Source organism: Abrus precatorius, unplaced genomic scaffold (genome assembly GCF_003935025.1).
Source record: "Abrus precatorius isolate BTA unplaced genomic scaffold, Abrus_2018 Scaffold3, whole genome shotgun sequence".
NCBI classification, from domain to species: domain Eukaryota; kingdom Viridiplantae; phylum Streptophyta; class Magnoliopsida; order Fabales; family Fabaceae; genus Abrus; species Abrus precatorius.
In genome coordinates this window covers 9,249,019-9,265,086 of record NW_020874373.1, presented here as the reverse complement: position 1 = coordinate 9,265,086, position 16,068 = coordinate 9,249,019, and the positions used below count along the sequence as shown (strand labels likewise).

General features: G+C 31.6%; 2 protein-coding genes and 1 pseudogene across 3 annotated transcripts; 2 read left to right on the top strand and 1 right to left on the bottom strand.

Annotated features, from left to right (window-relative positions):
• Nucleotides 1–3,026: 3,026 nt before the first annotated feature.
• LOC113862129 lies at nucleotides 3,027–4,497 on the bottom strand (annotated as a pseudogene).
• Nucleotides 4,498–6,828: 2,331 nt separating this feature from the next.
• Nucleotides 6,829–12,396, top strand: LOC113860928 (BTB/POZ and MATH domain-containing protein 2-like). Of its 2 annotated transcripts, XM_027493493.1 has the most exons (4): nucleotides 6,829–7,498; nucleotides 9,617–9,965; nucleotides 10,903–11,179; nucleotides 11,892–12,396. In XM_027493493.1, exons 1-4 carry the CDS (start codon nucleotides 7,071–7,073, stop codon nucleotides 12,068–12,070), a joined length of 1,233 nt encoding a protein of 410 aa, XP_027349294.1. In that variant the 5' UTR covers nucleotides 6,829–7,070; the 3' UTR covers nucleotides 12,071–12,396. The 2 variants fall into 2 exon arrangements, with proteins under 2 accessions (XP_027349294.1, XP_027349295.1); XM_027493494.1 differs by lacking the exon at nucleotides 10,903–11,179 and having other exon boundaries at nucleotides 6,843–7,498; nucleotides 9,617–9,935; nucleotides 11,918–12,396.
• Nucleotides 12,397–13,400: 1,004 nt separating this feature from the next.
• Nucleotides 13,401–15,953, top strand: LOC113860930 (sm-like protein LSM2). The gene is made up of 3 exons (XM_027493495.1): nucleotides 13,401–13,511; nucleotides 13,592–13,750; nucleotides 15,371–15,953. The coding sequence occupies exons 1-3, from the start codon at nucleotides 13,509–13,511 to the stop codon at nucleotides 15,488–15,490; spliced, it is 282 nt and encodes a 93-aa protein (XP_027349296.1). The 5' UTR covers nucleotides 13,401–13,508; the 3' UTR covers nucleotides 15,491–15,953.
• The last annotated feature ends 115 nt before the right edge of the window (nucleotides 15,954–16,068 follow it).

The following is a 16,068-nucleotide window of genomic DNA, read 5'->3' as shown; positions in this document are numbered from 1 at the left end:
AAATAATTTTTTAAAATAATATTTTTTTAAAATATATTCTTCATTTGAGTCTTTTTTTTTTCATGTCAATACCTATTTTGTCTATCATACAAATAAAATTAATTTTTAAAATTTTTTAATTAAGTTTTATCTTCAGCAAAAACAAAATTACGTGACTATGACACGTATTATCGTTTGATAAATTTTGTAATTTTACATATATGAAACTCAAAGAATTATGTCTAAAATCTAATTATACAAGTTACAAAAAAAGTAATAATTATAAAAATAAATGCTATTGATGATAGAAAGAGAGAAAAATTAATGTAGCAAACAAAATTTATGACACATGATACAATTGCATAGTTTTGTAAACAAAACTAAATAAAAAAATTTTAAAAGATAATTTTGTCTATATAATAGACAAAACAAGTATTAATATAAAAAAAATTCAGACAAAAAATATGTTTTAAAAAAATTATTTTAAGAAATTATTTCTTAAAAAACATTAAAAAATAAAAAATCCTAAATTTTACAAAATTTAAAAATTGTAAAAAGTACAATTAAACGATAGATGGGATATAAATTAAAAGATGGTGATATCTATGGTAGGGTTTTAGAATAGCATGTCCGACAACAATCTATTTTTAGTATGATTGATGAATAATGTCAAATCTTAATCATTAACATGGGTTTTTATGAGTTTTTTTTTAAAACGAAAACACTTTAAGAGAATAAGTTATTTGATTATGTCCATTAATTTTTTATATTATTACTTTATTTTTTAATTTAATTTTAATATAATAAAATATTTATTATTAATAATTATGATATTTAATAAAATTTAAAATGGTTATTAATATATTTTAAATTATTTATTTAAAAAATATATTTGAATTTAATAATATTCGTATAGTATAATTAATAAATTACACTCGCCGGTAATAATAAATAATCGAATATCCAGCAGAATTTTGAAATAAAATAAAATAAAACAGGAAGATTTTGAATAGATTAACCGCAAAAGAGAATTTGGAATTTTGAATATTACATTTAAGTAAATGTATATATTCAGCTGGCTTTCACACCTGGCAAAGACAAACATACAAACAATTCATTGATGCACGTTTTAAAAAACAACCGTCAGGAAGAGTAGCTTAGCTGAAATTCAACTTTATTTTTAATAATTTGCAAAAGGATTGAATTTCTTAACTCTTAATAATGTAATAAAAATAGAAGTAAAATTAAATCAAAATACTAACTTCCAACCATTATCAATTACTTTACACCATGACTTTAAGTTTTGATATTCTCACTTGTTCAAAGTATAATAGCATTATTTTTAAGATAAAAGAACATATTTAGTTATAAAAATAAATGAGCATATGAAATATTTATAAAACTCTATCCCACTGTAGAGTTTAAAATGTGGATAAAATAATATAAAAAAAAATTTGTTTGAATTAAAATTTTTACATAAATGATCACATAAGTATCAGACACTTTGAAAATAAAAAACATAATTTGTTATTATTGCTATACAAATACTAACATTCTTTTACTTAATTTATTTGTCCTATTATTAATTATAATAAGAAACTAAATATATGAATTACAGCGATAGTTCATTTAATGATAAATATTATTTTTCATGTATCACAATATATTAAATCTCTCAAATTAATGAATAAACTACATATTTCAAGGTTAAAACTACATGCAATTTCTTAAAGTAAATAAATAAATATGTGCACAAAATAAATGAAAAACATTAAAATCGAATAAAAATAATAAAAATTACCTATAATAAGTGTCACATCATAGAAATCAAGTTTCATTCGTTCTATATGATTCTTAAAATTTACGGCGATAATTCCTTTAGTGATGAATATTATTTTTCATGTATCACAATATATCAAGTCTCTCAACTTAATGAATAAATTACATATTTCAGGGTCAAAACTATGTGAAATTTCTTAAAGTAAATAAATAAATATGTGCACAAAATAAATGAAAAACATTAAAATTGAATAAAAATCTTATCAAAATAATAAAAATTACCTATAATAATTGTCAAAATCAAGTCTCATTTGTGCTATATGATTTTTAAAATTCTTTGGTGTCATGCTTTTAGTCAAAGAATTGACAATCATTAACTTAATGCTAACATGTTTAATGATCACTCTGATTTCTTTAATACACTTTTTTATGATTAAATATATAATGTGTATGCGTTTACTTTGACTTTCACTCTTAGTTATTATTAGCCATAAATATTACAACAAAATTGTATCATAGAACAACTTCAATGACCTAAAAATAGACTCCATAATTCTAAGTCCAAATATAAATCTCTTCAACTATACAGGATGCATTCTGCGACACTATCTCAAGTTATTAATTGATGTAAAATAATATATATATATATATATATATATTAGTAAAACAAAATGTAGTTTGTATTTTAGTTATCTTCAACCTTTAACCAGATTAGTTTGATTTAGTTTAAAACTTGAAAACTCGAAATTAAACCTAGTTTTAGGCCGAAAAAAGCAAATTTTTATCTCTTTTCATATTTAGTTTTGATTGAAAGGGTCAAAACATACAAAATCTATATTAAAAAAAAGTATTCAAGCTTTTCAAAAACAAACAATGTAGAGGCACAAAAGCTATACCAAATGTAATTAAAAGGGAAGCAAAATCAAATCGATATAGTAACTTCTAATTATTGTTAATCAGTTTGCACTAAACATGATGTTAATTTTCTAAACCTTCATTCGTTCAAAATAAGGTGCTGTTGTATTTTTAATAGAGGAGCATACTTAGTAAAAAAAATAGATGAGCATATAAAATATTTATAGGAGTCTATCTATTATAAAAATCAAAATGATAAAATAATAGAAATAAAAAAATCCACTAAATTCAAAATTACCAAATAAATGGACTACATAATTAACAAACTCCTTCAAAGTAGAAAACATAATTTGTTACTATTTGTAACCGGATACAAACAGAACCTATTCTATTTTGAATGATCAAATATAAATTTATTTGTAAAATTCGATGATTCCCAAGGCAGAGAATACACGACAGGCAACTTGGAATCTTGAAAATCCAGAGAGCTTGCACAAAGACTCGTATCCCTTTTCAGTTCTTTCCATTCCCCCATTTGTTATATACATGACGTGGTCGAGGGTGGAGACAAGCTTTGCTGCATTCGACTTTGATGCTTCTGGTGTTATAAACTCTATGACAATCACCTTTCCATCTTGTGGCAGTGCACTGTGACAGTTCCTCAAAATGCTTACGCATTGTTCATCTGACCAATTGTGTAATACAGCCTACCATAATGTAATTGGAGAAATTAATAATATTTTTGTTGACAAAATTGTCGGATCAATCATTCTGAAATTTAAAATTGAAGTGTCACAAAAAGTTTTCTAACCTTCACAATTATGGCATCACCCTGGGCTACATAATTGAACATATCTCCTCCAACATGTTTTATCCCTTAATTTATGCAATTTTGGACAGTGTTTCAGTCAATGCTTTAGTTAAAAAAAATGTACTTGCATGCATCATCAAACCAATGTAAAAGTGACGATCGAAATAAAAAGGGAATGGCATAATACATACCTGTATAAGCTGGTGCTTTTTCAACAACTTGGGCAAATCAAAATTGATACCCTTGATTGTAGGGTACTTGGAGATTATCATGTGAAGATTTTGCCCTGTACATCCTCCCACATCAACCAGGGTTGAAACTCCTTCAAATTCTTTATACACTTCGAGGATCCTATTCATCTCTATAATGCAGATATTAGCCATTGATTTGTTGAAAATGTAATTCAATTTTGGATCCTTTTCAGTGCATTGGTACAACGACATTCCATGAACCTCCTTGACTAGGTCCTTCTGAGTATCAATAATTACATCCTTCAAATTGGGCCTGAAATGAAAGGAGCAAGTCAAGGTAAAATATAAACACTTGCTTGAACTAACCAACCAACTTTGGTGATCTACTCATAATAGTAATGTTTGTGTGTAGTGCTAATAATACTGTAAAGCAAGGAAAAGTAGGTACCAAAGTTGGGACAGTGTGGGATAGTTGAGAAATGATGTGATTGTAGCTGCACATCCCTTTCTTTCATCATTGACGAAGTACTTTCCAACAGGTGAGAGTCCATAAGATCTCCGAATGCTACCATCTTCATCGATGTGAGTGAAAGAAGTGAGAAGAGAATAGCTTGCAAGCAAACGCAGCATGCGTTCAATCCTATTAGGCAAGTCTGTGTGTTGGTTTGGTAACATAGAAGCAATTTGTGATGCTGACATGGTTTCACCTTTTGGGGTTCCCTTTGCTATTATGTCAAACAGTTTCAGCTCAACAGCAGCATTCAGTGCTGAAGGAAACACTTGAATAATGCAGAGTAACAAAGCATGAAGGCAAGCCTCATCCTCTCCCTCTTCTTTCGGAGACATTTTCACTTCAACATCACTTGTAGAGTAGGAACCCATATTTGCTTCTTCTCACTCTTTAACTTGTTTTTTGGTGATGTGTTGCCTCTCCTACTGCATTTGCTTTTTATAGCCAAATTTGGTTCTCAGTTCCATAAGACATTACTGATTTATGTTAATTACTAAATTATAAAATATGAACTCGATATGCATGCCAGCCGTCGATGTTTAATATAATCATGTAAAAATTAATAAATTTTAAGCATAAGATTTATATAACTTTTATAATTTTTAATAAATTTTAGTAAATAATTAAAAATATAAAACATAACGTGTTATTAGTATTTTTCTTTATTAAACATATTTTTAACATGTTTTTATGAATTTTAAACCTTTCAAAATATATAAAGAAACTTGTATCAGAATTTGATATTTTAAAAAATTATTTTAATTATTTAAAAAATAGACTAATAATAAAAAAATGTTAAAAATGGTATGTTTTAATCATTCCTTGTTACTGTATCGTGTTATCTTGCGTGTGATCTGTGTTACATGTTGAATTTAGGTGTATTTAACTATATACCTTGGTTGTCTAGTTCAGAGAGCAGATTATGTATGATCTTTGTCTGATGGAGTAGATTTTGTGGAAGAAAATGATAGATGCAGAGAAAATACCCTTAGAAAATACTAAGGAGTGGCTGAGAAGGATTGAGCTGAATGAAAAATTATCAACTGATTCGTTATTGTTTGGTAAAACTATTGTCTGAAATATATGGACAGGAGGGGAGGAGCCAGGGATGGTGTTATTTGGGATGTAACATTTCAGAAAACTCCTTCTCTCTGTCATTACATTAAATCAGCTTTGCGTGTTAGTATTAATTAAGCAAGCATCATTCATATTATGGGGATGAATCAAATTAAACTAAAATAGAATTAAAAGACTAAACAAAAACCTAAACTAAAATATTATTTCTACCCTTGTTAATTTCATTTACTTTATCTTCTTTGTATAAGAAGAAATTATTATATGATTTAAGATCATTAAATGTCCAGGATCTTAACTAATCTTTACATGATACACAGCAAAATTATTCTTTTTTATTACTATTTTTCTTTTATTTTTGTGACCCAGAAAAAAGTCATATCTAATAAACCAAGTTTTAGCAACGTTTGCTGTTACATTAACAAAAAGTTGTAGCAAGCTTCATTGAAAAGGTATGGACACCTAAACTAAACTTATGGCCAAAACTAGCTGTGATTAAGTAAATTCACTTCCTCCCAAACATGCCATGCCGGAATTCAACTATCCAATATTTTTGAATAAGCTATTGAAATTCTTAAATTAGAAGTTAATCAAAAAAATAAGATTTAGGTGCAATATATAATATTGTTGATATGTTTTTGAAATATACCTTAAGTTTTATTTTCATAATATATATTAACTTTTAAAGCTGATATTTAATATTAAACTATATTATTAGGTTATCAATATAAAATTTATCTTCTACTTTGAAAAATAATACCAATGGCAATAGTAGCTCACTACCAAAAGTATCGTAATTCAAATTAGTCTTTAGACATTCAATTTACAAAAAATAAACATTGTATTTTGAGTCTTATTTCGTAATAACTTTGCAATAGAGTTTCTCTTGTATCAATCTACAACACACTTGCTCAAGACAATTTGTTTTAAATTAAGAAATAAAGAGAGGCATTCACTTGATCATTTTGTCAATAAAATAATAACCCTTTAAAACAACAAATTCAACTAATTAATTACTTTAATTTGGACGAAATCAGCTAAATCATTCCAAATTTTATGAAGTACTTGATGATTGTTTTCATAACTTGCTTAAATACATGCTATTTCTTCTCTTGCATACACGGTATACCGTCCTCCCAAAATTGAGATTTTTCTCGTACTAGTTAACTGCTCTTACTTCAATAGATAAATTTGACCTCAACCATTTTTTATTTTCTTTATAAAATAAAAAGTTTACGACATCTCATTTAATAATTGATCCTGTAGACACACCATAATTTCATGACCTTATTTTTTAAAATTAAAATTAAATATTTTAAAAAATAATTATATTAATGTATTTTACAATATTATTTATTTAAATTTAACTTAAAAAATTGACATTAACATCTTTCCTTTTTTTTCTCCCTTGACTTCATGATAAAATTTATTCGTAGGTCTACTGTTTCAGTGGTGCAGCAACTTTTTAATTTACCATTTACACACACGTGTTTCAAAAGGAAAGCGAGTGGATTGAGATAGGTAGTTGCGCGTCTCACCAGTAATCAATAGTTTTAATTTCTTTAAATTATTTAAACTTTTAAAGCCATGTTACTATTAAAAGCCTTTAGTCAGTCATTTTGTTTCTTAAGTTTTTGTTTTCTTTCCTTTCTCCCTCTCTCTGTCTGAATATCGAAACCCTAGACATTCATCTTCCAGAATCTGACAAGTTTCCTTAACAGAACCCTAGATTTCCTCATCAAACCCTCATTTATCCAAATCAGATTCTCCAATCCCCACCTCGATTTCCCGCATCGGTTCCTCCCTCGATCGGCGACGTTTCCGAACAATTCAATTAATTCATCGTCGATACCGTTACGGTGGCTAGCGCATGGGTAAGATTCTCCGAGAAACCGCGAAGCCGTCCTCGAATTCTTCATCGGCGTGTCCCTCTTCGGCACCCGCAACGACGTCGTCTTCTTCAGTGACCGAGACTGTGAGGGGTTCGCACCAGTTCAAGATCACAGGGTACTCCCTTTTGAAAGGGATGGGAATTGGGAAGTACAAAGCTTCCGACGTGTTTACTGTTGGTGGATACGATTGGGCCATTTACTTTTATCCGGATGGTAAGAGCGTTGAGGACAATGCTACCTACGTGTCCCTCTTCATCGCGCTCGCCAGCGACGGCACCGACGTTAGGGCACTTTTTGAGTTGACTCTACTGGATCAGAGTGGTAAGGAGAGGCATAAGGTGCATAGCCATTTCGAGAGGACCCTTGAAAGTGGGCCTTACACCTTAAAATACCGCGGTAGTATGTGGTGGGTTGATTTAAAATTTTAATCGTGATTTTCCGCCTTTGAATTTTGTTCTATTTTCGTGCTATATTTGTCTGAAAAATAAAAACAGCTTTGGGATAATCGGTGAAGTTTCCATCTAAGTATGTTAGTTAACGTCCGTGTAATATGTGTGATGTGACTGAAGTTGTTAATATTGTTGAACATTGGTAGGTTTGCATGTTGAATTTTAAGTATATCAAAAGCTAACGAACGAGTATACTTATGGAACTGGTTATGAAGACAAAAATAGAAACTGTTTAATGAAAACAAACACGACTTTACCTGCCTTTTTAAGCAAGGGAAGGCATTTAATTAGTTGGAGTAGAGTTTCCTTACAAGTATCCAATGATACTTATTCAACAAGAGTCTTTAAAAGTGTGTTTTGCTTGTGCACGCACGGTTGAGCCAACATAACTCTTTGTAACATTAAAGATAAATTCGAGTTTATTTTCAAAAAACGCAGAACCAGACATGCAGTAAATATTTCAACTTTAGAAGGTTTGAGGTGCTAAGTTTATATTTCCATGTCCTACCCTGCCTGTCTTATCCTGAAGACAGCTGTTGTATATCAATTGCCTGTTTGTTTACCAATCATAATTGACTCTAAGCACCTTATGAGCCATAAAATCAATTTCTAGCGAAAGTTCTGAGAGGAGATACATTTCAATTCCAAAGAAATGGAGATTCAATAAATATACAAACAGGCCACAAGTTGTGTGATTGTTTTCTTTTTAATATACGAGGTAAGTCTTGTTGGGTACCGCATGATTGTACCTTTTAATAGCGTGTGGTAGTGCCGCTAAGGTGTCAACGCAGCTGGCCACTATGCTGAAGTCATTCCAAAACTCAAATATGCCCTACATTTTTTATCTTAATTTGCAGTATTTTGGGGTTTTCATGTCATAATAAAATGGGTTTCAAAAGGGTTCTTGAAAAAAGTCAAAATCTGATTTTTGCACTCTCTTTTCTCTCTACCTGCCTATTACTGTGCGACTCATCTGCCCATTGCTCTTCGATGATTTTCCAGCCACGTCCCGGTATTTCCCGGTCAGCTCTTGGTGTGTTCTGGCAAACCCATGCTCTCTGTCCACTGATTCTGCATTTTCAGTCAAATGCCCTGTTTTCTTTTTTGTACTCACTGTTCTGCTGCATGTTGTTTTCTCTCCTTTTCCTCTTCGTTTTTTAATTCTCTTTTTCTTTATTTTTTGTCGGTTAAGGACTCCCTTTTATTTTTCTGAATGCTCTCCTTGTTCTAATTTTTTTTTTTTTTTTTGGTTCTCTTGTTTAACTTATTATTTTGTCATCTATCTCCAAAAGACCCAAACTCATTATTTTGTCTAAGGTCTCTCCTTGCTATTTATTTGTATGTTTTTGTTTAAGACTTATGACTTCTTATTGTCAATTATGAATATGTCATGAATTTTGAGTTTTATTTTTTATTTTTAAAGCATTTATATATATACAGACCCAGTTTGAACAAACTTCTCTATAAATATTTATGAGTCAAAAATAAAATAGTAAAATGAATCAAATTTTTCCCATAAGTTAGTATCAATTTATATTTCTCTTTTTTTTTTTTTATAAGTTCTGTCATTTAACTTATTTAAAACTTAAGGAGATAAGTTGCTTTTAACTTATGATAAAATTTGTATTCATTTTTCATATTGATTTTTTTTCTTCTATGAGGACTTCCCTAAAAGCTTACTCAAACTGGGTCATTGTATAAATTTTGTAATTTGTATACAAAATTTCAGGATAATGGTTGTTCCGCAATGTGCTATACTGCTATAGCATATTTAGGACCGGCTGCCTCATGCAGCTAACCAATAACCTATGGGTTTCGTGGAGCTTTTCAAGGGGGTGAAATCTTTCATCCCTTGCTCCCACAAATGCAGCTGGGATGCTGTGGAAAAGGGATGAAGGGAATAATATTTGGTGCCTGGAGGGAGAGGGTGGGGAAAAGTTTATTGTCTTTTTATGTAACTACTTTATTAATTGCCACTTGTACAATTTCTGCACACACACAACTGTTTGTCAGAATGGAATCTGAAGTTCTGAACAGTTTGGTAAGTGCTAATTGTTTGATGCTGGATGTTTCAGGGGTTACAAGCGGTTTTTTAAGAGAACAGCTCTGGAGACATCAGACTACCTTAAAGATAATTGCCTCTCAGTGAATTGTAGTGTTGGCGTTGTGAGGTCACGGACAGAAGGTCCTAAAATCTATTCCGTAGTAATACCTCCATCTAACATTGGTCAGCAATTTGGGCAACTGCTGGAAAGTGGTAAGGGAAGTGATGTGAATTTTGAAGTGAATGGAGAAAGTTTTTCTGCTCATAAATTGGTACTAGCAGCTCGTTCACCTGTATTCAGGGCACAGCTTTTTGGTCCTATGAAAGATCAAAATACCCAGTGTATTAAAGTTGAAGACATTGAGGCTCCAGTTTTTAAGGTTTATTGTATGCTCTTTGTGCTTCCTATTTTTTTTTTTTGTAATGTGGTTGCCATGCATTGTCTTGGTTTTTACATTTGTCTATATCCCTAATCACACATTGTGCTTCATGATTTTATAGTTTTTTTTTTCTCTTGCATTTTTCTTTGTAGTTCCATTGTTGGGCACTAGTCTTACCCACTCTCATGCTCTGATACATCTATTAGATAGGTGTATTGTTCTGAAATGGGTTTGAAAAAAAAAAAAATCAATTTTTGTGCTTCTTCCTTATGAGAAAAAGACATATTTCATTGAATTTCCCTTTTAGCCATATGAATGGACACTAGTTTGTTTGGGAAGTCAAAGATTCTGTGGTACTGTTGTGGTCCAGATGGTGGTATCTTTTTGGCTCTTGGATGGTCACTCATTTTTGGGGAGTCCACATAGAGAATGCATGGATCTTTTTGAAAGAGCAAGAAAAAAATTGATATAGACAAGTTTTTATTTAAATTGATACAATGAGTTTGTTTAGTAGATTGTGGTTCCTTAGTTTATAGGTTCTCCTTGGGGAAGTTGTACCAGCTGGCTCTGACTTTATAGTTTCCTTTTCGAAGTGCTGCATGTCAATTCAATTTTGATCGTTGAGGTCAATGAACGAGATTTGATGTCTCATATAATATATAGTAAATAGTTTGTTTGATACTTTGATATGCAGAGAAAATTGAATGGAAATAGAAGTTAAAATCTTATCTTTATTGATTTCTTTACTTTAGTATATAATTGTCTTTAGAAGGAAATGTTTTAGTTTTGGTTTTTTGTAAATATATTATGGGAATACACTGTGACTCTAATTTCCATCCAATTACAACATGGAAGGTTTGTGTCTAACTCTAATGTGAACGTGACTTCGTTTAGCTTGATAAATTAGGCTCAGCTGTGTCTTTTCTCTATTTTGCAGGCATTGCTTCATTTTATATACTGGGACTCACTACCAGACATGCAAGAGCTTACTGGATTGAACTCAAAATGGGCATCAACCTTGATGGCTCAGCATCTTCTAGCAGCAGCTGATCGGTATGGCTTAGAGAGGCTTAGGCTGATGTGCGAAGCAAGTCTATGTGAAGATGTTGCAATTAATAGTGTAGCTACAACTTTAGCCTTGGCAGAGCAGCACCATTGTTTCCGGCTGAAAGCTGTCTGTCTCAAGTTTATTGCTACTTCTGAAAATCTCAGAGGTTTGTTTTTCTTCTCTGAACTTCTACTTCGTCACTTACTAAGAAAAGAAGAACAATAAATATTTGGTGATCATTGTGACACTAAATGGTCTGAATATGGATTTTTAAGTATGACTGAAAATTAAATTTGTTGCTGAATATTGACAGTAATGCTTTTCAATTATCATTTTGTCACTATTTTGTCCTCCAGTATGAGCATGAATGGAAAAATGCTAAGTTGTGAAGGGTTTATTTGGCTTTGCTTTAATGTGATTTTTCCTATTTACCACTAATTATCCATGCAAATAGTGCTGAGTGACTGTCCCATGGTGAGCTCAATGTCTGGTACGACCAATTTGTACCAGTAAACCTTATGAACGTTTCCGCTTAGGGGGAGGGGTTGGGAGTGTGTAAATTTTGCATTTCTGCTTCCTTATCTCTCTTCTAAATTATAAAAAAGGAAGACCGAGGATACATCATACATTGATTATGGAACAATTAGTTACGTCTTCCAAGATTTTGGTTTAACTTAGGGGACAAATATTTGGTATTCATATTTTAATAACATTTCTTTGTGGTTAACAACACATCTCATGGGATTGGAAAGATGGCTATTACGAAAATTTCTGTTACAAATATCTGTCTGGACCTATTTGAGTGAAATTTTGGCAACTACTTTATTGTTCATCCAGAATATTATTACTGAGCTATTTTCATCTTTTTGGTTCTTCAGCTGTGATGCAAACTGACGGATTTGAGTACTTGAAGGAAAGTTGCCCATCTGTTCTGACTGAGCTATTGGAGTACGTGGCTCGATTTACTGAGCATTCGGACTTCATGTGCAAGCATAGGAATGAAGCAATACTTGATGGCAGCGACATAAATGGGAGGCGGGTGAAGCAAAGGCTCTAGCGGGAACACTGAACAGCTTTCTGTACAACCTCTTCCACTCTCCTTTTTAAAAGATAGCGAGAGCCATGGAGGGAGATTATAATCTTTATAGGATCAGAGGCAATTTTTAATTTTCTTAGCTTATTCATGTGTAAGAGATGTAAATGTAATTTGTGTTTATGTTGTTACTGTTCTGTTTGACGTAGGTTTCTGTAACATCTTCTGTATTTCTTTTTACTGGAAAACACGTCTTGAAAGTATTGATCTCTAAGTTTGTTTTTGTATTTTATCTCTGACATTCTGTATGTTTCTTCAGTCTAGCAGCATAAGTACTGCAAAAACATTTGACTGGCATATTCTGATAGAATTATATCTTCATTTTATACCAATTACTCCTGTAATAATTTAAGCCGCAGTCGTTAGATTATCTTTAGTTGGGTCTTAAAAGAGTCCTCCTTATGACCATGAGCCCAGTAGTCGTCGTGTTATGAACACATTTTATTACTGATACTTTATCAAATTAGTTGTCTAATTGCAATTTTTTTCTCGTTTTTCGCTTAATTTGATTATCATAATAGCAAATTGGGAAATTTGAATTCGTTTTAAACTATTTTATAAAGGTGTGAAAAAAATATTTAATTATAAACTTTTGAGAAACAATAGGCCAAAAGTACGAATTTTTGTTAACGAAAATTTGTCTCATGATTGGAACATGAGGCTGTGCTTGAGGGGAGATTATCTACTTAGTACTTTCTGTTTCTTAAGTGCATGTTTGGTTTAAGGGATTATTTTGTGAACAGTTTATTTGAGTTTAAGAAAATAGTTTGATGTTAAGTTTTTTTTTTTAATAATATTTTAATAAATTTTATAGTCAAATTTATCACATAAACTTTCATGTAATATGCTATGATTTCTTTTATTGAGGTTGTGATTTAAGCAAAAAGAATTTAATTCATAAGATTAATTTATTAGGTTAAAAAGTTATATAACTTAAGTATTACATTGAAAGCTTTAGTTTACTTAATGGATAACTCATAACATGATATAACTTAAATAATTATTTAATTAAATTATTAATCTAAATATATCTTTTGCATGTGAAATAATTATTTATTTTAATTTTTTAAAACAGTTTAAGTGCTTTAAAAATTATATATAATAAATTTTTATTAATGATGCACACGTAGAAAATCGATATATTTTAATGTAAAATCCAAACTTAGAAAGTGCGCGCTGGCCAAGGGAGAAGGGAAAAGTGCAATGGGTTTAGGCGGGGACAGTCTGATGTGGGGGCAATTTGGGCAGAAGGGTAGAATTTCATAATAATAATAATAATAAAATTTTTTGGAAGAAGAGAGCGTGAGCAAGGTTAAAATTCTGGTATCATTTTGTTTCCCACCACTGCGCCCCCTTTTGCTTTCGCTCTGTGTAATCCTTTGTCCTTCTTGGCCTTGCGAAAATGGTAAATATATTATTTTCTTGCTTTCTTTCTTCTTTCTGTTTTCTCATTTTCGGGGCTGCAACGGTTTGGTTTTGGTGCAGTTGTTCTTCTCCTACTTCAAGGATTTGGTGGGCAGAGAAGTAACCGTGGAGCTCAAGAACGATTTAGCCATCCGAGGGACACTGCATTCTGTTGACCAGTATCTCAACATCAAGCTCGAAAACACTCGCGTTGTCGATCAAGACAAGTACCCTCACATGGTGTTGTATCCCTCTCTTTCTTTCTAGGGTTTTTCTTTTTTTCACTTCTGTCACACGTTCCGTTTCATACTCTTCACTAGTTGTTTGCTCTATCAATTTTAGGCGTTATGTAGGGTTTATCAGGTTTTCAATTTTAAATTTGGATTTAGATTCAATAGATTATAATCTCTCTTCTTAGGGATTTTTCTTTTTAATAAAATCAGCATATGTAGAAATTGGTAATTGAGTTGTTTTGTTAACATCGTCTACGTCTCAATGACTTGGGTGTGATGTTGATGTTGGAGTTCAGAACTCTCATCAGGCTAGATGCTACCTTCCCCACTACCCTTTGCAGGTGCTTAAATTACACCCCAACATAACCAAGAATTAAAAATTAAAATAAGGTTTTTTCAGTTAGTGTTTGGCCTGACTATTTGGATAAGCTGGACCAAACTCTACCATGGTATTCTTAGATTTAAAATTGTTTCAGTGCTTCACTGGTTCTTATCCATTGATGAAGTGTTTAAGAATTCAGGTGCATGGTAAATAATAAGATATTTTGTATCCAGGATTCAAATTGTGTATTGGGGTGCTGAATGTGATTGCTGTTTAATTTTGAAATTTGAATTTAGCTGACCTTAAGGGAATATGCCTTGATCTAGTATATGTTCCCCATTAGGTTTTTTATTTGTGTAATATGTATTGTTGATATTAAACATAGCCTGAAGGATGCTAGAATTTTTTGTCAATTGGGTGGTCCTGAATGGAAGCATTGAATGTGAGATTATATATTGTTGACTTTCTTGGTTCTTTTCCGAACCAGCATCGGGATTCTTATTTTCATGCTTGGCCTGTCATTTCTTCATTCTTCCTTGATATACTTGTTCATGTGTTTATAGGAAAAGGGTGTATGTTGAAAGTGTGTGTGGATATGTATGCTAAATTGTAAGGCTTAGAGGACTTATCTATGGAGGTGATATTTTACTTAATCTACATTAAAAAGAGTAGGACAATCAATAGATTGATATTATTCTAGCAATAGTGGGAGAAGTATAAGGATTTGATTGAGGCTGCTACCTGCTAATGCTTGTCTTTCCTAGTTCGGTTGTGTTTCGTGAACAGGGAGATATTGAAATGGTTAGAACTTACTACTCGTAGATTGTTGGAAATTGGGAAATATGTTGGGATTCTGGAATCCATAAGAATCATATCTTTATGGTAGCTGTGTTTTGAAGGGGATGCATGATTAAGTTGTAAGTTTTATGGCCCTGAATTTAATGTTATTTTAGTATGCCATTATTAGTTTATTATATCATAGAAGATTTAAATACCAAGGTATGCTGCAATAATAGAATAGATAAATGAGAGATGCTTACTATTAGGATATCATTGCAACAGGATTACAGGATACATCATTGGGGTATGAGGGAACCAAGCATTAGATTCCAGGGAGATTTATACAATTTTCTCAAATCATTCCATCACCTGTTGCATGCGAAGAAAATACTGCTGACTTATTTTCCAGTTGATTTTGTTATATTTAGCTCCCTCTTTTGGTTCATGACCTGCCTAGCTTCAATGTTGATTCTATTTTGATTCTTTTCATTTTTTAGTCAGTAACTCGTGACTATTTGTTGTCAGCTTTCTGTAAGGAACTGCTTCATCAGAGGGTCGGTAGTTAGATACGTGCAATTGCCTCCTGAAGGGGTGGACATTGAACTATTGCATGATGCCACAAGGAGAGAAGCTCGGGGTGGTTAGTGTCATTCTTGTGTTGTATCTTCGTACGAGAATTCGGTAGTCCTCCGTATATGGATATTATCCTCGTACTACAGAACGAAACGTTTTATAGATGTTAAGGATCTGTAACTTGTACTGTCTTTTCCTTTTATTTCTTTTGGAAGCACTGTCTAGTTTTACTGCGACAAATGATATTGGGGTACCTGCATTGCTTTTTCCTACTCCTAGTGCTTATTTGTTCAAAGAAATGTCACAGAGTATAATGCATAAATATTTACACTACGGAGTATGTCAAATATCGAAAATGACGATTCACACATTTACTTCAGAAAATTACCATATCTACCCTAGTGCATTGCATTGTAAGGAGCCTTAGTTAATTAGGGCCTGTTTGGTGTGTAAAATAAGGGTATATAGGATAGGGTAGCATATCGCATTTGCTCTTAAAAGTGTTGGTTGAGTTATAATGATTGTTTTAAAGATGAGATTAATTTATCTTGGTACTTATCATATCGAATTGGACTAGTATATTTGTCATCCAAAGAATATGATTGGGTTAGGAGAAAAAAAAATGATGACAATTGTTTATTTTAAAATAC

Coding starts and splice junctions, on each gene's coding strand:
- LOC113860928 (XM_027493493.1), top strand. CDS start 7,071: ATGGGTAAGATTCTCCGAGAAACCGCGAAGCCGTCCTCGAATTCTTCA. Junction 7,499..9,616: donor AAATACCGCGGTAGTATGTG/GTGGGTTGATTT, acceptor TGGATGTTTCAG/GGGTTACAAGCGGTTTTTTA. Junction 9,966..10,902: donor TTGAGGCTCCAGTTTTTAAG/GTTTATTGTATG, acceptor TCTATTTTGCAG/GCATTGCTTCATTTTATATA.
- LOC113860930 (XM_027493495.1), top strand. Junction 13,751..15,370: donor AAGACAAGTACCCTCACATG/GTGTTGTATCCC, acceptor ATTTGTTGTCAG/CTTTCTGTAAGGAACTGCTT.